The 25,343-nt window shown below is 40.5% G+C and overlaps 1 protein-coding gene across 1 annotated transcript in view; it reads left to right on the forward strand.

Moving 5' to 3' along the window:
* Positions 1 to 25,343, forward strand: part of FOXO3 (forkhead box O3) — a 114,829-nt gene that overhangs the window by 78,757 nt on the left and 10,729 nt on the right. Inside the window, exon 3 of the mRNA XM_004673753.2 lies at positions 15,889 to 17,324. Within this exon, the coding sequence (XP_004673810.1) occupies positions 15,889 to 17,289 (1,401 nt within the window). The 3' untranslated portion in view covers positions 17,290 to 17,324. The remainder of the gene's footprint in view (positions 1 to 15,888; positions 17,325 to 25,343) is intronic.

The following is a 25,343-nucleotide window of genomic DNA, read 5'->3' on the forward strand; positions in this document are numbered from 1 at the left end:
AGTAGAGTAACTGTGTAGTATTTATCTGTAAAATGTATATAAAATATTAGTTACTAAGTAACTCCCTTTCTCTGAGTAAGTGACTTACTATCTTTTCTTCTTCTGGGGATGACTTTGTTTTCACTAAGTCCTTCCTGAAAGTTCCTGGAACTCTTCTACTTAGGTCTCATTGACTAGAACTGCCTCATAGTCACATCTAACTTCAGTGATGGCTGGGAAATTCAGCTTCTTTTTTCTCTCGATAGCCCTATGCCCAAGTAAAGATAAACATTCTGTTTGCAAGGAAGATGAAGAACAAAGTGGTCTATTCCACTGAGTCAAAGGTTATGTATGTTTTTAATATCAATATCAGTTGATGTATTTTTAAGTTTGTACCCACTTAATATTTTTGACAATTCAAATATTTATTTTCCCAGTTACAAAAAAAATCCTGAATCTTACTTGAAGATTAAATGTTCTCTCCTACTGTATTTGTATTATGAAATCAGTCTACTTGACCTGAGTATGATTCCTATTAAGATGAATAATATTCACATTTGAGCTTCTAAAATGCTTTTGAATTTCAAGATGGACAATTTACTTAAATCTGATACATTATTTACTGTGTACTTACTGTGACTTTCAGTGCTAAAGGTGAATTTCCTCAGAAGTGGAGAACCTGTGAAAATAGTGCTTATTTTGTTAGTGTTAATTTTCCTATGGCTGTCTATCTTATTCAACATTGTCTAGTTCTAAAGAGAAAATAAAAAGAGGAGTTAATTTGTCCTTAAACAAATGTATTGCGAGGTTGGTATGTCAAGCATACAGAAAAAGAGATGTAGTTGTGTTTTTGGGGGTTGGGGGCTCCTGGTGGGGGATTTGATTCTTCCTATTTGTCTTTTCTATTATGATTTCTCTATATTTATAGACAATATTATGTTTAGTAATACCATATTATGTTTAGTAATATTCACTACTAAACATAATACCACATAAAGAGCCATCAGGAACTACAGAAAAAACTAGGACTTATATATCCCAAGTGCTATATAAGGAGTAAGCATTTATTAATTTTTTTCTATTTTTTGTACCTCACATAGATTTAGACAAAGTAAAGCCTTTTCACTATAGTAAGAATATCTCACTGTGACTTAACTGGTACTTTTAAAATGATGGCTTTTACTAAATTCTTTTGGCAGTTACTCTAATCAGAAAATAAAAAATGATTATTTGCTTGTTGTTGCTAATAGGTTTTTTTTTTTTTCTCCTTAATGCAGCCCCTGTCACCCAGCCTAGGCTGTGGTCTCTGTACTTTAGTATCTAGAATGCCTGTGCAGAGATCTGCTGTCAGAGTGAAGTGAGTTGACTGTAATTTACTCCTAGGTGTCTTTTTTCCATGTATATCCACAAATAGTATCACAGCAAATTAACATAAATTTCTGATTGATGTAAAGAGTAACCAAAGAAAGCTGTTGTGTTTGGTGGCCAAAATACCACACAATGTGAGCAAAGCAGGCCTGCTAGCCCATTTTATAGCTCTCTAATTGATAATTATTTCTCAAAGAGCATATTATTTGTTCTTGTGGCAGCAATCCATTATCATTCCAGAGGCATTGGACGTGTAGGTGCATGTGAATACTATAGTAAATATATGCCCCTTTTTGCCAAGAATGGAAGTATACTTTCCAAGAGGAAGGGGGAGGGAAAAGAAAATACCAGTTTCCTATGTACCATAACATGTCTGGTTTAAATCACTTAGTGAATGACTGTAGAACTCGAAATCTTCTAAGATTTTTACATTTACAGTAGAGGCTTCTGGTTCATATTTACTAAGGTAGGAAATTACTCTCTTCTTTTAGAAACTTGGAGAGAGTATATAAATGTGTAGATGGTTTACAGATTCTACCTAGTATGTCTTCCTATTTACAGGTCTAAAGTTGATACATACTATAAGGAATAAAGAAAATTAATGTGGGAGCTAAAAACAAAAGAAGGAAATCTTGAGCTTATCCATACAAGACACTTTACACTGACAAAGTTACTGTAGCAAGGAGAAGACCAGAACATTTACATCAGGGTTAAATGTGGGATAGCCTGTAAACAAGAGGATTAAAGAGAATTCCTTCCCCCTAAGAATGGCCCAAGGGCCCCATGATGGGAATCTGTATTCTGCAGAAACTCAATAAATGACACTAAGAGCCCCCATGTGATGAGTAGTAGGCTGTCAGGAGATGGGGAGTGGTGAACATAGGCAGTCTGCTGTGTGGTAGAAGAAGACTAACTTGCTGCTCACTAGCTCTGCCCCTTACGAGCGACCTATGACATTGAGCAACAGGTGAGAAGATGGTGACCAACCCAGATGACACTGCAAAATGACTATCAGGGATCTTCTCTTCTTCCTGTACCCCTACCCCCCTCCCCTTTTTCATAAAGCCACATGAGGTCTTCAGCAGAGCCAATTCAGATCACTCAGAATGCTGGGACCATGTGTGTCTGCCTCTCCTACTTGTGACCTCATTTTCCTCCTTCATCCCATTTTCTTATGTTCCTTTTCATTGATACAGGGAAAAGAAAAACATTCAGTTTTGTTTTTTACCTTATGCTGATATAGGTATGTCAGCAGATAGTAAGCTAACGCAGTGGGCCTTCAATAATTGCAGATGTCTGTGATTTGACCCTACTGCCCTCCAGATTCTTCAGTTGGTGGCAGAGGAATTCATTAGGCACATGTGGCACTAAGCAGAGTACTTTGTATCACTTCTCCTTGTTCCATATCCCACAGGTGTGACACAGAAGGACCCAGGTTGATTCCTGCACCTGCAGTGGGTATGTTAAAGGGAAAAAAAACCCTGAGTTTAGGATTCCTACATTTTTTGTAATGGGCATTAGGCACCACTGCCCTTTGCTCTGGAGGGAGATATATCTTTCAGGGTTGTCTACCATGCAAATGGAAACATCCTTGTAAAATAGTTCAGGACAAAGACCCATTAGTGCTTTATTTGCAAGACCTGCAGAAGCACCAGCTGCCCACAGAGGACTATCCCCCAGTCTGGATTTGTTAAATTTATAAGAAGCTTGTGTGACTTTGTTTCTGTCCACAAATTAACATTAGTACTAGTCTATCTCACTTGGGAAGGCTGCTGAGCCCATAGCTGTTTGAAAGAACCTGATGAACTTGTTCCAGGAGAAACAGCTAATATATATAATATATTCCATATAATGCCTCAGAGAGTTGGAAGTGTATTACTTTGAATCTACCTTTGAACCTGAAAATGACCCAATAATAACTGTTTCTGTGTGTTTTTCCTCACTTGTCTTGATGGAAAGGAATGAATCTCAGCAGTCCCTGTATGTACAATTGTTTTTTAAGCTTTTGGTAAAGGCCTACCTGGTCTTGGCTGTGAGCTCAAACACATTTTCTCTTAGCAAATGGACAACCTGACTAGGGGGTGGGGAAGGGAGCTGGAAAGCTCAGGAAACCCTGATGATAGACTGTAAGAAGTTGTGTTAGAGAGCCTTTGGGCTAAACCTACTCCGTTAGACTCAACCAGGGAGGTAGTTATGAGGCCAGAGATCCTGCATCCTTGGGAATGACCTTGGAATCATTGACACCTAGTGCATAGGGACCACTAGTCCTGCTCACTATGACACTTGCTGATTGAGCACTATGACACTTGCTGATTGAGGAGTAGGCTCATCCCAGCTTACCACCATACTCTTCAAAGTCTCTTTGTGAGAACTACTAGCATTTCTATAAAACTACCCTTACCAGTTAATATTATCCCTCCTGCCCCTTGGATGAAAATTACTGTTACTAGTGTTTCCTATATGCTTTATTTACTAGCAGTGTATATGAAATATGTTAGATCCAAATACATACTAGTACTAAAATATGCTTTCTGTGGGCTTTAGAAAAACTGAATTATCCCTTGCACATGCAGTTGTTTCATTCGTCAAAGTTGTGGAAAGAGGGGATAGTGCTTATATTGCCAGGCACATTTGGAACATCCTACATTTTCAGTTAAAATGCACTAGTAGAACTCAGTTATTTTGTTTGTTTTTTCCTTCAGGATAGTGGAATGTGTCTGGTTCTTTAATAAGCAGATCTCTTTATTTGCTCACTTTTCAAACTGCCTGGTGTTCATCTCTGCATGTGATTGGCACCCAGGAGTGTCCTAGTTGATTCACTTAACATTTAACAATGTCATACTGGTTATCAGCCACTTTTGCATCCTGTGATTTTAAACAAAAATCCTGCAAAACAAGTATAGGGAAATGCTGCAATTGCAGGTGAGGTTGTAGGGTAGGGAAAGCAGTTCTCAGGAAGCCCCTTATTAGTTGAATTTCACTAGAGTGTGAATAAGAAAGAGGGTACCTGTAGGCCTGAGCCAGTGTGCAAAACAGAACTGACGGTTGTATTCTTTATTCCCATAAAGAAAAAGTGTACCAGTTTTGTTTGCAGTGGACAATATGAGATATTCTGTTATGTGGTATTTTCTTTTTCTGCTTTTCACCAGCAACACCTTGATTTTTAATGACTTAGAACTATTAGCACTGACATTTGGAAAATACACTGTTTTCAAATGCATACCAAACGTCTGTTTTGTAAATACCAGGCCAACGTTTTCTTCCCTTACTGAAAAATGTGCCTCCACCCCTCCCAGGCTTTCCAGGGCGTGGGCCTGTGCGTAGCTGTATGACTGTGCCCACATGCTGGCATATATTTCAGAGCTACCAAGAAGAAATTGGGTGCTCTTGAAATACCAAGACAAAAAAGAACAGTTTTTCTGAGCCATAATATCTGAAGAGCTGGAAAAAGTCGATATTTATATGTGTGATGCTAAAGCCAGTGAATTTCATGTGAAGGAAGGGATTGTAATCGAAGAAGAGAAAAACAGTTTTCCTGAATTTCAGATATCAAACTCTCAAGCTGTTTAACTCACCCACTCAGCACCTCCACATCCATCCCCTTAATGTGCTTGCATTGTCAGTGATTTCTTTTTCTGCAGGTTTTGATGCCAGAAGACAGATAATAAAATAGCATGCATGTGCAACCTTAGGCTGCTTTCTACCAAAAGTTTTGACTGAGCTTAAGCAGAAGCATCCTGATCACTTTGTCAATTGGCAGACACAAGACATCATATTCTAAAAATTGACATAGTTTTAAAGCAAGCTAATCTTTTCTGTCTCGATAATAAGCTAATTACATGTTTTAAATAGTATAGAGCTGAGTCCCTGTTTCAGATTAAGCTTCTTAATAGCAAGGACCAGGACAACGCAGACATTTGCCTGATGTCTCTGGCTGAGGACCTGTAGCATGGTACACCAGCTTGTTGAGGGCCTAAATAAATCTGCCAGGGACAGCCAGGTAATACTAGCTGGTATCAGTCACGAGTTGGTGCTCCCTGAACACAGAAGCCAGCAGACGTGCCACTGAGGAGGCCTGGGTACTTGATGATTATGGCTGTAATCAGGTTTGGTTGTCCCTATAAGTGGTGATCCCAGGTCAGGTTAGGACACACCAGTAGTGTCCCTTTGGGGGGTGGCGGTGAGGGTGTCATTTAAAAAAAATGATCTGGTTCCAACAAGGCTTATTTCATGGCTAGTCATTTTCTGTCTTCTCCCTTTCCTAATCCTGGGTACTATATGCAGAAATTTAGAGATGGAACATTCAGTAACATAGATTTTTGTAGGTTTTTAAAGCTTCATGTTTCTTGGTCACTTGTTAATGCTGCTTTTCTCATTAGTCAGTTTGGTGACTTCATAGAGGATCTCACACAGCAGTGGTGAGGGTTCCTTTTTTTTTTTTTTTTGTTATTTGCCTCAGACTTGATTTCTAGCACCATCAACTACCCAAGCAAGTTACTTAACTTTTTGGCACCTCAGTTTCCTTCTAACAGACTTGTGAAAATAAAATGAGATTTGTCAGGTGGAGAGTATTGCCATGGTAGGCACCAAATACATTGATTCTCATTGTTTCTTCAGATTGCAGGTGAAAGGCTCTATTTTGGATTTCTCTTGTTACCTCTATGCTTGCTTATTGGAGAATATATCTGTGGTTTTGAGTATGCTGCTAAGGGCTCAATGCCAACTTTATTTCCAAGTAATAATAATGAGGGTCCCATGGCATCCCAAAGTAGGGGGTTAAATGCTTACTCCTGAATTGTCTAGGACCATTCTGCCAACCCCTTGCTTCATCGAGTAGCCTTGCTTTCACTATCCCTTATCGTCAGTCTGAAGCCTACCTGTTAGATTAATGTATCATGTTTTTGGAAATTGAATTGTGTAATTGAAGTTAATTCCTAAGGGTGAGACTTGTCAACTTTAAAGCAACCTAGATGATTCTTCACATTTTACAATACTTATTTTCATCTTCACTCAAGTGGAGGTCATTTATTCATCCCATGTTTTGTGCATTTCATTTTAATGTGTCACTCATATCTGTTTTATAATTATTGCCCCCTTTCCACTAATTCGCCTACTATATACCAGCCCCACACTGGGTACTAATGTTGTAAGTCATGGTATCTGATTTTAAAGAGCTCAGTATGATAGAGACAGACTTCTACTTCTTGAATTGTTAATCAAGACCAAAGTCAGATGGAAAGAAGGATGGAGGAAGGAAAGCAAGGAAGAAATTAAACATCCTTTGTGCTCCTTGTACTTCATCACTTTAATTAGTGTGGTAACTCATATACTGGGACTAATACTCTGTTTCTGGGTGGTATTATTGTTACATCTCAAGGCCAGGAGCCTGAATTTGTCTCAGCTTAGCTGATTGAAGTCCCAGTATACAGGAAATATATAGGTATGCCCTATAGTTCAGCTGCTCACTTTATTTCTATGTAAAGTTAAGACTGCTTGTTACTGATGGGCTTCTCATCTACTTCCACTTGCCCCAGTATTGCTTTTTTTTTTTTTTTTTGTTAAAGATTTATTTATTTACTCATACAGAATTGGGGTACAAGGCAGAGATGTGGTGGGTGAGAGGATTCACCAGAGACAGAGTGGGGAGCAGAACAGGCAGATCAATGAAGTACACTGCTGAGGGGAGCAGTGGGCGGGTCAGGAGAGGTCTGCCTCGCCATGTGGATCTCCTCGGGGCAGGGGCAGGGGCAGGCGGGGATCGAACTCATGCCGAAGTGGCTTAAGCTTCTTAGTGCTGTGCTTTAACCCACTGCACCACCAGGGAGGGCCCCAGTATTGCTTTTTATTGAAGTTCCTACTCTCATCACTTGCCTAATGACATGAAAGTTATTCTAAACTTTCTGATGTGTTCTGAATTCTAGATATGTATTTCTGATGCTCCTTTAATTCTCTCTTGTCACCCACAGTAAATTTCAAACTAGAAAAACTTGTAGCTTTTTTTTTTTATCTAAGTGAAAGTATATTAATAAAACCTTTTCGGTTTTACTCTGTAGAGTCAGTTTCAAGGATGTTCTGTAACTTCATGACTGTTAACTCTTTGAAACATCCATTTCGCATGGCTAGCATTCTTACGAAGGAATTGAAGTAGCATATGTGTGCCAAGTGCCCTTGTGGGAAGGGGAAGTAGATTCAGTAACATCAGAGAAGAAGTTGGAGAAAGAAAGCAGGGGCAGGCAAATGCTCCAGCTTTGGCCAGCTTTCTGGTGTCTGTGTAGCTGCTGCTTCCTTAGTCTGTAGGGAGAAGAATGTGGGGCTGGACTGAAGAGTTTTGGGGGAGGGGCAGGGTGCTGCAGGGAGTGGGTGTGGGCAGGGGTTGCAAGGCTGCCAGGGTTCTCTGTGTGCCGGAAGTGCAGGTTTGGCTGTGAGGAATGGAATGTTCCCTCTTGCCCTCCAAGAGCAGAAACAGCTGTGGAAGAGCTTGAAAAAAGATTGCTAAATGAAGAAAATAAAAAAAAAAGTTAATATGAAAATAAAGCCCACACGAAAAATTCTAACATTGTCTGTAACAGTGGTAGCCATCTTTTTTCACTCTCAAAAACTTTATTCCCCATCTAAGATTTTCTTTTTTTTAGTTGAGAGCAGGTCAGATTAGATTGTCTGCTCAGCTCGTCATCCCTAAGAAGGCTCATGTCTCTGTTTGCACAGAAATTAAGTTCATTATGCTGTGAACCAGCTTATTACTATTTACTACTATTTTTTTTTTTATTTTTGCTCCTCTTAGTGAGAGGCCAGAACCTGCTGCTTACTACATGAAAACTTGAAACAAATGTTAGTTTTCAAAGGAAATCTCGGTGGGTAGAGGATTATTGTCAGCAAATTGAACGGAAATCTTGTTTCTAGCTGGAAATTTAATCTTTCAGCCAAATTCCCAGCAATATTTATTTTAGAACATCGTCTTTTAAAAATAAGTCCTTAATGGCTTAAACTTTCAATGTTTTCGACAAGAATAAGAGTGGAACTAGCCTGGAACTTGTCTTGCACATCAGGGTTGATTGTCCAATCCTTTATGTGTTTAAGTTTTCTTCTCTGTCTGAAAGACTTGTTTGGCTATTAGAGCTGATATTCCATGGAGCCCAAAGTAATAAATGTTTCTGATTTTAGGTCTGGTTTATACTATTGAATTTTCTTTTGAACTACAAGGTGACTCTAAAGCAGGTAAAAATCTTACAAAGGAGGGCAAGCCTGCTTAAACCCGGACTCTAGCAATGACCCCTAGGGACCAGCCATCTTTCTTTGACCTTGATGATGCCACTACTTGGCTTTTTACACAGGGTCCATCCAAGGATCTTTGCACCAAATGTAACGAGGTAGTGTTTTGCTCAGTAAATGGGGTGAGAAACAGTATTTGGTTGTTGACAATCTTGACATTATCAGAATATGTACTTTGGTTTTTAGGGACATTTATTAAGTAATACTTTGCTATGTTATCAGTAGAAACCAGTAAGTACTTCAGGATTGAGCTGTGACTTTTTTCACTGGCTTTTTTTTTTTTTTTTATCCAATCTGTCTTTTTTGTGTGTTTCATTTGAAGGACAGTTTATAAAATGGGTCATAGAAGATTACATGTTAATTCAGAAGCTTCTGAAAATTACAGGGGTTAATTCCTGTCCCAGCTCATCCCTCCTTTTACCTGTATAGATTCCTGGCTTTGTGAAAGGCCACCTGTCCTCTTTTCTGTCTTCTGGGTGAAGAACTGGCACAGGCAGAATGAGATGACTGTCCATCAGCAGTGCAAGGTCAAAGTCCCTTCTCCAGAAAAAAAGATATCTGGACCTCAGATATCTTGCATTTTTCTTCCAGGAAAAAAGATATCTGGGACCTCAGTGATCTAAAAAAAAGTGCTCTATTTTCCATATAACTCTGCACATGTGAGCATATCTTTTTTGTCTTCTAAATGGTGGGAACTAGGACTTAAAGAATAGTAACTGTGTTTCCAGACCTGGGAAGACTAAGAATCACTAACCTGGAATTAGAGTCTCAGTCACTGGAAATGTAAAGGGGGAAATTCCAGTGGTACTCAGCTTTATTGCACATTAGAATAATCTGTGGGGCTATAAAAAGGCCTCTTCCCCACCATCTTTACCCATACTAATTGAATCAGAGTCTACAGGAATGAAGCATGTCTAAAGTCTCCCCAGTGATTCTAGTGGGCAGCCCTGGTGAAGACCTAATATTTATGAGAAATCAGGCTCTGGCCAGCGAATTACCTTTGAAAGAACCTGACACTAAACCAGTTTTTCTCTCCTGAAGCTGTATTTTTTCATTGCTCTGCGTGGCACACAGCCCACTGGGCCTCTTGTGACCCCTGCATGTTTCCACTGGGCATTCCCATGACATTATCATCTACAGTTCAACAGATGCCTATATTAAAGTTCAGGCATGTTGTAGCCTCACTCAGAATTGGCACTGTCCACAAGTCAAAGCAGTGAGACCTACTTGAAATGCTGTCTCATATAAGGCAAAGTAGATGACTACTGTATTATGGTAGTCTTTTGCAGATCACCCCACAGAAATCCCTCATAAAGACCAGGAGACATCTGAAATATACCCGATGGAAAACAGTGGGTCTGACTTGGGAGTTGATTTCCATAATTCTTCTTTTGCTGATTTTGAGAGTTGGGGGAATGGAAGGGTGGAGTGTAAAGGGCAGTCTTTTTAAAATACTGAGACCTGAGGCTACTAGAGGAAGAGGGTGGGAAGGGTTGGGAACTAAGGAATGGGGAAATTGGTATATCATAAAGGATTATGAGTACTTTGATCGTGGGTGTAGTGTGGAAACATATATGAGGAGTTGTGTACCTGTTCCTCTAAATCATATATAATATTGTAAACCAGTGTTATCTCAAGGGAAAAAAAAGGGGGGAAAGCCTAAACAAAATTTACCATTAAAAAAGAAAAAAAGGCCAGGCCTTTTAAGAGTTAAATTATACAACTCCCTTTTATTTTTAAAATTAGTGGATTCCTTGTTGCTGTTGCTGAGAAGGATAAATTGATACCACATGTTGCTTCCAGACAAAACCTTCTCTGTGCTCCAGGGGAAGCACATGCAGCTGGTGTCTGGGGTTGAAGTGGACAGTCTCCACAAGGTAAACATGCTTTGGAAGGGGTTGAAGTGGACATAGGGTAGCAACCAGTTAAGAAATAACCAGTTATATTCTTGACTGGCATAGCATCTCTGAAATACTTAAGAGTTTGAAATACTTCCCTGGAAGGAGAGGCCCTCTCACCTTTTGGCTTAAAGCATGATGCTCAGAAAACAGTAAGTGAACCTTTGTGATGTCACTGCTTTCGTGTATGGGATCTGTCAGTTGAGAGCCTCTTTTGTGCTTGGCTCTCTGATGAGAGCTTTGTATGCCTAATTTCAAAGATTATTCCTAGAGGTAGGCAGACAGGGTGTTTTTAATACCATTTTATGAAGGGGGCAGTCCAGGTTAAATAAATTCCCCAAGGACACAGGACAAACACCATGACCTGGATTTTACCTAGAACCTGTTATCAGCCTGTGATCTTCCTTCACCGTCCATTGGCCACCTTAAATTGAATGTGCAAACTTACCCCTTTGTATAAAATATTGGTGGATTTTTAAAATTTTTATTTCAGGATCAGACACCTAATATGGTTCCATCTGTCCTTACGTTTAGTCTGTATGTAATGAGCATGTATACTTTCCCAGTAAACAGTAAATGTGTCTTGCAGAAGACTGTCTTCAGTATAGCAAGAAAAATAATTACTAGTTTCTGGGGACAGTCATCTTAATGCTAATTTCTTCCTGAAGGATGAAGCACAGGGTGTCTAGGCTGTGGCTCTTAGGAATGATAGCACAACTGAAATGTGGGTTCCCTACTGCATGTGCCTCCTTGAAGGATTAGGGCAATTTAATTGCAGCTGCAGTCACAGAACACAGGCTTGCAGCCTGAGTAACTGTGTCTGAAGAGTTTCTGCCCCTGCACAGGACTTGCTGGTGTGTTTTTGTAAAAGGGGACATTGATGCAAAAACGAGATGGATTTTGTCTCTACTTTCTCTTCAGGGATGTTGTGATAGTTGCTTAAGGGTTCTCTAAGTCTGGCCCAAATGGAAGAAAACTGGTGTATTTGTCCCTACCACTAATGTTTCTTTCTAGAGCTGTTTGCTTTCCAGTAATTAATAAGCATCTTGATTTCTTAGTAATGGATTAAACAACCAGAACTGTTCACATGGCTTTGGTTGGGATCATGGTAACTGTTTGGCTTCATTAGCAACTAGATGTGATGATCTCCTAATCACCATAAGGGATGTAACTGTGGTCATATCCCTAGTACCTCCACCAGTTAGTGTTAGCTAGTTTCATAAGGTATTTCAAAATGTGTATTTAGGTGGTTAGGAAAAAATCCTTCTCCTGTCAAACCATTCCTTCTTTACCTTTATTCCTTAATCCCCAAGTTAATGTTAAGTATTAGAAATTTATACTGATTGGTAAGATTATATTCAAGGAAAACCATGGAACAGTTTAAATAATTTTATATTTTAAACAGTGCACTGGAGCATTCGTTAAAGAACTTAAATCATAAGTGGATTTTGCAATTGACTTGTCTGTTTCTATAAATTATATTTCTTCATGCCTGGGATATTGAGATAAGGGAGGAGTAGTTTGAAATCTTATCCTTTAACTTTTGTTTTCAGGGAAGCTGTGAGAAAACATTACATTTCTGACTTTTTTTTACCTTTTCCTACTTCACTAAAATTTAGTTAGGGACATAAGTGATTAGAACCAGGACCTGTGAGGAATGCAGCAGAATACCTTAGCACCTTATCCTGGCAAAGTGTGTAGACATTTGACCTGGGGGTGGGCTAACTATAGTTTTTGATTCTCATCTTCATAAGTCATGGCCAGCTCAGGATTTCATAAATGGTGATTAATTAGCATGGATGAATAGGAGGTTGCTGAGATGGGGGCCATGAGGATAGTGTTGGCACATTTCGGGGGGGGGGTCTTTCTAATATAACTGGAAAAACCTGCTCAGGTATTGTGTAAGCAGTGTGCTGTAGGGAATGCATTCTGCCACGAATAACCTCAAAAATGATAGCTGAGTAAAAATTGGACTCTGAAAACTTGTCATCCACTTAGTAAATTGGGTTTTGTTTCAGCATCTGAGGGAGTTAGCATTGGTTTGTGTGGTCTTGTATACTTTATTTAATCTCTCTCAGCCTTCATTTATATGATGAGGGCACTGATAACCAATATGGCAGGTTTATTATGAGGGTTAGAGACAGTGAATCAAAAACCTATCGCCCAGTAACAGACAGCGCTATAATCAGGTGGGTTCTTATTCTTCAGCTAGTAATTGGGACCTTGGACCTGATCCCATGTGATCCTGGTCCTAGATGTGGGTCTAGCCCCTTTACCACAATCTTTACAGAAGTTTAATTTCTGCAGCTTTTAATTTTATAAAATTACACATACACATTGTTGGGGCTTAGAGTTACAGCAATAGATGACTACACAAAAATCCATATAAGGTATTTTAAAGAGCTTTACAATATTGTTTGTATTTCCCAGTAGATTCCCTAAATGCTTTTTAAAGGGGGTATGTATAATTGGATGCTTATGATTGGTCTGTTAATTCTGGACATTGGTGTGAACTCTACAAAATCTAAAGCAAAAGAGGCTTTGACCAGTGTCGAGGCCATGAAGCCAGTGTGTGTACTTTGCCTCAGGACTTTCCTGTTTTTTCAAAGCTTGCTCAAGTTTTTGTTTTATATATCTAGTCATATGAGTACTCAATAGAACTACCTTGTACTTGCTTATTTTTTGAATCATTCAGAGAATTTTTTTTTAAAGATTTATTTATTCATACAGAACTGGGGTACAGGTCAGAGATGCGGAGGGTGAGAGGCTTCACCAGAGACAGAGTGGGGCAGATCAACGAAGTACACTGCTGAGGGGAGCAGCGGGCAGGTCAGGAGAGGTCTGCCACGCCATGTGGTCACCTCCGGGGCATGCCGGGATTGAACTCATGCAGAAGTGGCTTAAGCTTCTTAGTGCTGTGCTTTAACCCACTGCGCCACCAGGGAGGGCCCCATTCAGAGAATTTTAAAAGCATATTTTGTATTCTAGTTCATAGAGAAAATGTTTTACTTTTTCAAGAAATGTAGTTTCTGAATTGTAGTTAACTACAATTAGTTAACTGTAGTTAACAGTGCTATTATTCTTTTAAAAGTGTGAAAGGGGGACCTCCCTGTGGTACAGGGGTTAAAGTCTCAGTGCTATCAGGCAATTGCCAGCCACTGCTTTATGTTCAATCCCTAGCCAGGGAGGTGACCCACTGGAGGCAGCAGACCTCTCCTGTCTCACCCTTTGCTCCCCTCAGCAGTGTATTTTAGTAGATCTGCCTGTTCTGTTCCCCACTCTGTCTCTGGTGAATCCTTTCACCCCCAGCTCCCACACACACTCTCTTGTATGTATAAATAAAATATATCTTAAAAAAAAAAGGTGAAAAGGATGTATATATCCTGGGTAACATTGTCTCATCATATACCCAGCATATTGCCTGTTTTCTTCTTTGCATCTTCATTTGCACCTTATGGCAATTCCTTATGGCAATTGTAAAGATGCTGACTTTTGACCTGTGGTCACTACTGCTCGTTGCCCAGCCTAAATTGAGGGCCCTTTTTACATAGGAACATACATGGCAAACACTGAGTATTTTGGGTTATTTACTTATGGCAATATCCCACTGACTTTCTGTTTTTTAAACATTCTGGTAGAACACATGTATTTGTATCTTTTACATAAATACAGTCGGTGATTGCCAATTTAAAAAAAAAAACTATGGTAACACTTAGGATGGTTCATATTTAATATACAGAATCAGATACTATCTTTTGTCTTTAGCTTGCAACTAAAAAGTTATCTGTCCTGCAGATCTACTGTTCCAGATATGGGGAATATCATCATGTCCTCTCTGTCACTGCATATGCAGCATTTTACAGATCAGACTGAATCTGTACTCTAGGCACTGAGCTCTCCCCATTGTGGACTCTGCCTTATGATAGTAGTAAGAAAACCCTCACGTGATGATATTAAATATCATCCTTGTCAGGGAGGTATGTTTTGCATGTTGTGATGGCTGTGATGAAGATGGAGAATTGAAGTTGTAACAACCAATTCAAAGATTTGGTGAAGGTCACATGGTTGGTTAGTGGCAGTGGTGGGACTGTAGCATTGCTGTCAGCTGGACTTATCTATTAATCAGGATGCAAAACGAATACAGACATTAAGGTTTTGAGAATATTGTGCCCTTTTTTTTCTTTAATAAACCTTTAGTTTTCAATTACACAGAAGTTGTAAATCTAGTCCAGAGAGTTCTCTTATATCAGTTATTATTACATCCTACAGTAATTGTTTCAACTGATGAACTTTTAGTGATAAAGTATTAGCTAAAGTCCCCACTTCATTCAAAATTCCTTATTTTTCCTTCATATCCTTTTTCTGTTTCAGCATACCATCTAGTATACCACATTGCATTTGAAAACAGGCAGTCATGTCTCCTTAAGCTCCTCATGGCTCTTTTGATGGAGGAGCTTGTGACAGTTTTAAGGAACATTGAACAGGCACCTTACAGATGTCCTTTAATTGGAAATGTCTGATGTTTTTCTCATGACTAAACTGGGATGATGGAAAGAAGACCATTGAGCAAGGTGCCAGGTTTTTTTTGTTTTGTTTTGTTTTATCACATCATATCAAGCATACATACTGTTGACATGATTTACCCCAGTTGATGTTGCCCTGATCATCTGGCTGAAGCTGTTTGCCAGGTTTCTCCATAGTAAGCTTTTCCCATTTCCTTAGAGGGAAGTTACTATGCTCAGACCATATGCCTTCAGAGGAGGGGGTATCAATATAAATTACTTGGAATTTTTCTGACTTAACCTGTTTCTGTCAACAGAAACCTTGCTCTCCCACCCACCCCCTCTTTTTCTTTCTTACGCTTGCCAGAGAAGTATGAAGTTGTGGCAGTAAGAGCCATAGAAGGGACAGCTAGAAATCCACACTAGTTCTGAGTTCATAGACATGGTTAAGAAAAGGTTGATGCTGCTTCTATTAATGGAAGCAGGTGCTATAGGAAAGTCCTCCTCCAGTTGATTAAATTACCTTAGAAAGCCAGGGAGGTTTGTTGCAAAGTACAGGGAGAAAATGATATGGTACTCACTTAACAAATGTGACCCTCAGTATAGGAATCTAATTACAGAAAGAAGAGCAACACAGGAATTTGGGGAAACAATGTCTGTGAGTTTATATATCCCATGTCTCCCAGATACGAAGCCATTTTCCAGCTCCTTGATATGAAAACTGCCATTAATGTGTTGTCATTTAATTCTAAGCCAAGAAGGGTCATGCAATTTTTTTTTATGCTCTTGAGACTGGGGAGGCTATTTCTTCTAAGTGCTCACATTTGAACCAACTGGCTCATAGTCTTCAATTTTCCCTTTTCTCTCTGCAGAATTCTATACGACACAACCTGTCATTGCATAGCCGGTTCATGCGGGTCCAGAATGAGGGAACCGGCAAAAGCTCCTGGTGGATCATCAACCCTGATGGAGGGAAGAGTGGGAAGGCACCTCGGCGGCGGGCTGTCTCCATGGACAACAGCAACAAGTACACTAAGAGCCGGGGCCGGGCAGCCAAGAAGAAGGCAGCCCTGCAGACGGCCCCCGAGTCAGCAGATGATAGTCCCTCCCAGCTCTCCAAGTGGCCTGGCAGCCCCACTTCTCGCAGCAGTGATGAGTTGGATGCTTGGACCGACTTCCGCTCACGAACCAATTCCAATGCCAGCACAGTCAGCGGCCGCCTGTCACCCATCCTGGCAAGCACAGAGTTGGATGATGTCCAGGATGATGATGCGCCACTCTCCCCAATGCTCTACAGCAACTCGGCCAGCCTCTCACCCTCTGTGAGCAAGCCATGCAACGTGGAGCTGCCACGGCTCACTGACATGGCGGGCACCATGAATCTGAACGATGGGCTGGCTGATAACCTCATGGATGATCTGCTGGATAACATCACTCTCCCATCATCCCAGCCATCACCCACTGGAGGGCTCATGCAGCGGAGCTCTAGCTTCCCGTACACCACCAAGGGCTCTGGCCTGGGCTCTCCAACCAGCTCCTTTAACAGCACGGTGTTTGGACCCTCATCTCTGAATTCTCTGCGCCAGTCTCCCATGCAGACCATCCAAGAGAACAAGCCAGCTACCTTCTCTTCCATGTCACACTATGGCAACCAGACACTCCAGGACCTGCTTACTTCGGACTCACTCAGCCACAGTGATGTCATGATGACCCAGTCAGACCCCTTGATGTCTCAGGCCAGCACCGCTGTGTCTGCCCAGAACTCCCGCCGGAACGTGATGCTTCGCAACGATCCAATGATGTCCTTTGCTGCCCAGCCTAACCAGGGGAGTTTGGTCAATCAGAACTTGCTCCACCACCAGCACCAAACCCAGGGTGCTCTTGGTGGCAGCCGTGCCTTGTCGAATTCTGTCAGCAACATGGGCTTGAGCGACTCCAGCAGCCTTGGGTCAGCCAAACACCAGCAGCAGTCTCCTGTCAGCCAGTCTATGCAAACCCTCTCGGACTCTCTCTCAGGCTCCTCCTTGTACTCAACTAGTGCAAACCTTCCTGTCATGGGCCATGAGAAGTTCCCCAGCGACTTGGACCTGGACATGTTCAATGGGAGCTTGGAATGTGACATGGAGTCCATTATTCGTAGCGAACTTATGGATGCTGATGGGTTGGATTTTAACTTTGATTCCCTCATCTCCACACAGAACGTTGTTGGTTTGAACGTGGGGAGCTTCACTGGTGCTAAGCAGGCCTCATCTCAGAGCTGGGTGCCAGGCTGAAGGATCACTGAGGAAAGGGGAAGTGGGCAAAGCAGGTCAGTGCCCTTTGCTATGGCGTAACAATAACAAAGTGGGGATAATAAGGGCAGGAGGGGAGGATCTGTGTCTTAGTTACTTTGCACTTTAATCGACATTGGAAAATTGAGACCCATGGAATAGTGTTGCACAGTTACATGGCTCCCAGCCAGTTCATCTTATGAGTTTGGTAAAATACCAAAATATCTACTAAACATACAGGACTATCAATGCTCCCTCCCCAACACCCCAATTTTCTGACAGCTCAGGAATTTTACTGCCAAGAGAAAGAACACATTTACACTCTCTCTGAGATTTCATTCTTCTTTGTGTCCAATCATCCTTGCTGAACTATGCCTGCTTCCTGGATGGATGAGGATAGAAGGCAAAGAAGGGGAAACTTAGGTCCCAGACCTCAAGGTTAAGGAACCCAGCATGTCAGCTTTCTTAGAAAAACTCTCAGGTCCAACATTGCTTTGTTAATCTTTGTTGTTACTATTTCTTCATCTTTTTTTTTTTCTAGCAAAGTAATGATTTGCTTCTAATTTAACTGTACAATATGTATTCTGAACTCTTGCTCATGTTTTGCTACTAGAAGTAAGAAGTAAAGAGCCTTCGCCATAGTACTAAGCATCTTTATTGTTAATGCTTATTAGCATCTAGACATTTAAAATTCATTTAAAAACACTAAAAAGGATTAAATTGAAAACAGAAGTTTGTGTTAGAGGGAGGAGCACTTACTCATGTGCACTTCTTGTTCTGCAACCATAAATACTGTCCTGTTTCAAACACAGTGGTGTGAGTTGTGAATGATAATAGGCCTTTTCTAAATTACAACATTTTAATATTATAGAAACCAGAAGGTTCAGACAACATGATGTAGCCTTTGATTGGGAATCAGGAATTTATAGTTCAGTCCCACTTTCTATTCTTTGGAGTTGTCACTTAACCTCCGAGTCTCAATTTCCAGTTTTATAAAATGCAGATAATACTTCACAGGGTTACTTCACAGGGTCATTGCAAGAATCTAATGAATGAAATATGTGAAAGTGCTTTGTAAAAGTGCAGTGGCTGAAATATCTACAGTGTAATTAGGTAAATGTACTGGCTGACAAATGAGTAAGCAGAGAATCCAGAGAGGTTAGGTCATTTGCCCCAAAATCACATAGCTAGGTCCACAATCTGTATTTCTTGAATGACTTGAACCATAATAGTTCTTGCTAATTTTCTCTAAGTGGTAAAAGGTGGAAGGTGCCCTGAACTGGAGTCAAGAGTGGTAGATACACAGCGTACCCTGTATCTCCTCCTCAAGAAGTAGGGTCAACACTGGAGTCTTCTGATAATAGGTCTGCACCCCAGACCCCTCCATAGTCAAGAGTTCTTTTCGCTACAGCTACTCTTAAAATTTTTAAATCCCAGCAAGTTACCTATATCCTTCTTTAAGTAGTATAAAAGAGATGTGGAATTCATAGCTATAAAATCCTGAGCCTTGTTTAACCCTCTGCCCTGGTAAAGGAATTACAAGGGTCTCCCATGGTGAGCTCACTCCAGCTCTGGGGTAGTCGTAGAAAAGGGAATGCCAAGAGTGTCGTGATGCTAAAGCTTCTCAGCTTTCCCAGGCAAAATTAGACCCTAATAGAACCCAAACATCTGTTTTAAGTCATTTAATAGCCCTTGAGATGGTAAAAAAAAAAACTAATGGAAGCTAAATAGGGTAACCTGCTTCCGCGCTAGCCTCTTCAGTGCCATACCAGAGCTTGGACTGGTGGAGACTTGCTGGAGATATTTAGGTATTTGGTTTTTAGAGAATAAATAATTTATCTTCCTTTAGAACAAGGAATGTGACTTTGACTACAAAAGATACAAATTATTTTTCATTTTGTTAAGTTGTAAGGAGGCCACTTTCTGATTCATTAAAATTAGTAAGTTCCAAAGAATATGTACTATCAATTTTTGTTTGATTTTTCAAATGTAGTTTGAAATAGCAGACATTTCTTTGGTATATATAATTCTGAGAGGTGCTACAAAACTATTTTAAGGGAGATTTAACTATTCTAAAAATAAGTTTAATAAATTAGAGCTTGATAATCAATAACTACCTTGGGGGGCAGTGCATTTTATTATTGTGCCCTACAGAATCTTAAGGTTATATAGTTATCTTTTTTCTCGGGGGGCAGGTAACTTTGAGAATACTTTTGTGTTAAAAATGAAAAGCCACCGAGTTTTCCTAATAGTGAGTGAGCTCAGTGTGGCCAGGTCAAGAGAAGCACCCTAAAGACACTGGGGGGTTGGGGGAGTAGGGGAGGAATTGAGTGGTGCGGAGTCTGATTTCTAGGTTTAGGGTTTCTGTTTTGCTTTGGAACGAATTGTTCCCCTAAACAGCCAGGAATATATGACCTCAGAAATACTCTTAACATTTAAATTTAACTTGTGGCTATCACTTTGTTGAGGACCCTTGCTCCTAAATTCACAAAACAAGGCTGAGGGCCACAACCTCAAACCTCAGTTCTCCCAAATTAAGCCACCTCAGCTTCCCAAGAGTTGTTCTATAATGATTTTCTTGGCTGGGCCTTTTTTTTTTTTTCTTAAAGCCGTGATCAATAGTGATCTCCAGACTCGCTTCCCAGCTTGCTAGCTGAAGGTTATGTGACCCTGAGTAGGACTGATCTTGTACAGTTAATGGAACAGTTCTGTCCAGTTGACAGTCTTACTGGAGAGCTATGTTAAGATACTCCTCTGGAGAGCTGTGTGTTTCACACATGTCATTCATTTTAGAGTGTGTGTACAATTCTTTGACCTGTGGAACTATCTGGAAAAGCAAAAAATAGCCATACTTTTTAATGAATGCCAGTTGCTGGGTGTGATGGGGACTGTTCTCTCAGCATTCATAAAGCTTGGTATACACACTTATAAATTGGCAACAGAGATATCCTTGAGTTAGTGTGATGGATGCTAGACTGAACTTCCAGGAAGCACTCCTGGATTTAACATATGTCCCCTCTTAAAGCAACTTTTGTCTCACAGTAGTTTTGATCAAAAGATGCCTAAATTCATAAGCTCTGTTATTCATGTTCATCTTTTAGCATTTGGAGACCCCATCACGGAGCAGCTCAGCACTTAACTTTTGTTTCAACTACTTTAGGACAAATTGGAAAACATCAACTAGGAAAAGCCCAGATGGAGGAAAAAAGGATATATCGTTTTCTTCCTGTTTCTGCTTCTGGCTACATCACTAATGGATCTCTTAGAATTTTACATTCTTCATTTGTCAAAAGGGGATAGAATCATTGAGCTTTAAAGGTGCATAGCATATTTCATTTTAAACCTGAACCCTACCATGCTGTCTGAAATGGCCCTAGTAGAGGGTTATGTGATGCTATGCAATTACAAATAAACACAGCAGTACACCAGGATGAAAAACAGGCTCCTATGTCAGGCCATTTCAAATTTTTTGGCAGGCTGCTTCCCAGAAAGAGTAAATTTTTTGATGCTTGTGATACCCGTGTTTAAATGCTGTTGTGATCTTTTACATCTTTATTCATGTAGTAAGAGTAATTCTAACTAAATGGAGGCTATTTTTGTCATGTCTTTACTTTTTTTCCTAAACCCTGAACTCTTGTACAGGCGAGAGGTACAGGGGGTGAAAGGATTCACCAGAGACAAGAGTGGGGAACAGAATAGGTGGATTGACTGAGATACATTGCTGAGGGGAGCAGCAGACAAGACCGGAGCGGTCTGGTCTGCTGAGCTGGTCAGCTCCCTGACTGGGAAATGAATTCATGCTGTAGTGGCTATGGCTTGTTAGTACTGTGTTTTAACTCCTTGCACCACCAAATCTTGATGTAGACTTTTCTGTTTTAGGGACTGTAGCACATGGCAAATAGGAATCTGTGTATTGCATGAAAGATATAATCACTTGCATTTGTGGTAGTAGTCTAGTCTTTGGTTATAATACATCAGCCTCAAGAGTTCTGGATCTGCAGGGATCTTTATTCTTACCTTTTTAAAAAGCCTGAACTCTGAACTGTCATTCATGGACAGAATAGCTGTCTGGATCTTTTTAGTGCTTACAACAGTAAAGGAAAATTGACACAACTGTGAAAAGGAGTTTTATGTGCAATGGCTGGTGCATTCCTTACATATATTCTTTTCCCTGGAGATCACTGACATCCAGCACTAAGGATGTCCTTCTAGGGCCTGCTGGCTTTATGATGCCTCATAGCACCTCTGGCTAGTCTGCTAAGCATGGTGATAGGAGAGTGACTCTCCTGTCAAGCAGTTGTATTTATTCATAAATGGCTTTCTGCAGGGCCTCTTTTGGCCACAGAGCTTATGTGGAATAGAAGTAAGTGGCAAAGATAACTAGAATTACTACTGATAACATTTGTAAACATTAACCCCCATTAAATGCTTCTTTTTAGAGAACTCATAATGCTCAATATTCAACATCTCATACACTCTGCAGGTAGAGTCTTCTGCCTGGAGCCACCTGTGCTTTTCACAGACTTACCTTTTTGCATAGAAATGGTTCAAAAAGGCTGGTCACAGTCCAGTTTTGTGTCATTGGCTAATCTGGCCACTGTGGCTTTGCGGGCAGGTAGAAGATGTTCCCTGACTTTTCTCTTCCTCAGTTTCTTGGAGACCTATGTTTTTACACTGGATTTTTAGTCGAAAAGTAGAGATTACACACATTGCAAGAGATATCACCTTGTTTCCCCCTGGTTTTGTTGATGTACTCAGTTTGGTTTCAAAAGATTGCTTTCATCCTCCTCCAAATTACATTGCAGTTTAAAGTTTCAAACAATAAAATGAATTAAAATTTTGTTTGCATTTTTAAAAATTTATTTATGCATACAGAACTGGGTTACAGGCCAGAGGCGCAGGGTCAGTGAGAGGATTCACCAGAGACAGAGTGGGGAGCAGAACAGGCAAATAGAAGAAGTACACTGCTGAGCAGAGCAGTGGGTGGGTCAGTGTGGTCAGCATGTGGATCACCTCCAGGGCTGGGGCTCAAACCTGCACTGAAGTCACTGCGCTTTCAGTGCTGCCTCCTAACCGGTTGCGCCACCAGGGAGGGCCTTGTTTACATTTTAATGACAGTTCAGATATTTAGAGGTTCATAGATGACAGAATACTAAATCATTAATAAATTTATGGAAATAGAAAATGGATTCTGTGCTCAAATATTTGAGGAATACGGTGTTAAAGTGAAATAGGGTTGTTACCAGCAGTACTTCTTAAAGCTTAAAAGTTAATGTGTGTTGTGAAATTTCTGTGTTACGTTGTAGTATTCCTAAACTTATTCGCTATCTTGAATCAAATTCCCCCCCCCCCAGGACTGTTATTCATAAGGCACATCCTTAAGAAATCCTGCCCTAAAGTTTTAATGAAATTGCCACCTTCTTTGTGAATTATGAATTCTTTAAAACCTGTCCTCTTTCTGAGTTTGTGGTGCACCCTTGACATATATCAAGTTTCGGAGTGGGTTGTACACTCAAATGGACTGGCTGCCTGGTAGAATGGTAGAAGTGCTCAAGAGAAGCCTGAATTAATTAAGAAAATTCATTGCTTCAGGACCTGCAGTGTACTGGTACAGGGGGTAGAGGTCAATAAAATGGGGTCTCATCTCAAGGTATGCTTGGTGTGGTTGGGAGGTGGAAAGAACGGTTGTGGTGGTAACCTTTTTATGTGGAGGAAAAGACTTACATGGAGGGTTGGAACAAAGACCCATGGGTATGTGACAGCCATACATGCTTGTTTCTAGAACTCCCTTCTCCTTTCTAGTTTTCTCCTTCTCCTTTCTCATTTACTGGTATGTTCTACCTGTTTTTGTTTAAGAAATAAAAATATGGATCCACCATTTCAGGAGTATCATATTAATGGGACAGACTTCAAGCTAAGTCCAGTTGCTGGTTTCTGTTAAAAGCCTTGCAGGACCTTGCCTTAGTTTACATCTCATTCTTAGAGATGGTTTATCATAGTTGAAACACTTAGCTCACAGTTTTTGAGGCTCTGCCTTGAGGGAAATTGTGGGTTAAAAAAGTGTTTTTCTGCAACTCCCTCTAAGTTAAATAACATCTGTGTGACATGGCAGAGGATCTAAGGGAAGGTAGCAGAAGGCCATCATTGTTGTGGCCCTGTGTCATTGAGTCAAGTCACTCATCTTACAGTCTTAGTTTGTTTATCTGTAAAATGGAGTTTAAATGAACACTGACCTCACAGAGTTCGTGTAAAGACTAGCTCTGATATTGGCGAATGTTTCTTGATAGCTTTTTGAAAAAAAAAATTAGTATTTATTGATAGTTAAAATGAGTAGAGATTAATACAGAATAAAGAAAGCAGCCAAGACACTTAAGTCTTACACTGTTGAAGAGCAACTACTTTTCTTAATAAACTAAAATCAGTCAGGGCTCTTTCAATAAATAAAAAGGTATAGCATTTACCTTTGATGTCCTCTAGAGTCTTGCCTATCAATTTAGAGGTACCTCTGAGAGAGACTCCCCCCCGCCCCCACATCTAAAGGAAATTCTGCCCCAGATGGAGTCAGGAGGTTTGTATGCAGTACATAGAGTCATCTCTCCTTGGGATGCCCATTAGAAGGGAGCCTGGGAATCTGATCTTGCCCTCCCTTGGCGGGGCATCCAAGCCACACAGAGAAATAAAGGAGCTCCAGTTCCTCTTTAGGCTACTGGGAGCATAAAGGTTGTCACACAATAAATAGCATGTTGCTCAGTGGTCTGGCTGTGGACCATGAGTTGGTGAATATCTTCCCTTTGGGCTAACATGATCCCATCTTGGGTTAAGAAAATCTGATCACCTTAAGATTTCTTCCAATTTTGAGCTCAGTGTAACCCAGGACAATGGACTGTATGCCAGGAGTTTTCTTCCCAAAGAAGCCCAGAGGGGGTATGGAACTGAAACCCACATCTCTCTTTGAAAGGCTCCTACGTTGCAGGTGTTTTGCTTTGTTTCTTTCTCTCACATTAATAGACATGTACCTTGCTCTGTAATTCTACATCTTCTGTTACTTAATAAACTTTTTTGCTAATGTGTATGACATTTATTAAGTGATAAGAATCACTTAGTTGCACTGAAGACTATAGAGAGTGATACCAGTGTTTCGGAAGTATAAAACTTTAATTGCCAGTCTTGTTTTGACAGAAACTTCCCTTATCTATCAGCCTGTCTCTGGCTCTGTCTACACACATACACACACCTCTTTCTGTCTAGTGAAAGAAGTCTGACCATAGGGTTTTGGTTTTCTTGGGGGCGGGGGGGGGGGTTGATTTGATTTCTGACAAGGTGGAGATTTACCTCATTCCTGGAATCTGATTCAGACAGCTGACTTTAGGACAGCCCTTTGTCTTGCTGTCAATCTTGGAACCACCCTCCATACTCTTTTGACAGTTCCTTCTTGGTTTCTTCCCTCAGTTACGCTTGTGTGGTTGTTGCATCTTGACTACCATCACCTGTCACCTGCAGGTCCTGGACCTACCTTACAGGTGGATGAATGGTTTGGACTATTTGTGGAACTAAAAGAGCTGATTTTGCATTTTCAATTTCAGAATCACTTTTGGAAAAATTAGATTGTCTGTCTAAAACAGGAAAAGGTGACTTTGGAGCCCCTCTCCCTTCTGTACTTGGAATAGAACCTGTCTGGCTTCCTAAGTTCACTTGCATCCAAGGAAGGGATCTGGCACATTACAGCCTGAAAGAGGTGCGCTCCCCGTTGTAACTCCACCTCTCCCCAGCCACTAAATGCACTGAAGAGTCACACAGGATAAGACCACACCCAGTAAACATAAACACTGATATTCAAGTCATGGTTTATAGCTCTGAGCACTTCCTCCTGGACTGTGGCTCTCTTTTATATGTATATGGTGAATGCATTTAGCAATAACAGCAATTTGAGAGTTAGAGTAGCAAGACTAACTCTAGAGTCCTAGTACCACTTGGGAGCTAGTGGTAAAGGATGTATATGGTAAAATATACAGAAAGGGTAGAAGAGGTGAATTTATTTACTAAAAACATACCTTTTT

This window comes from Condylura cristata, unplaced genomic scaffold (genome assembly GCF_000260355.1).
Source record: "Condylura cristata isolate star-nosed mole 26May11 unplaced genomic scaffold, ConCri1.0 scaffold00001, whole genome shotgun sequence".
NCBI lineage: Eukaryota > Metazoa > Chordata > Mammalia > Eulipotyphla > Talpidae > Condylura > Condylura cristata.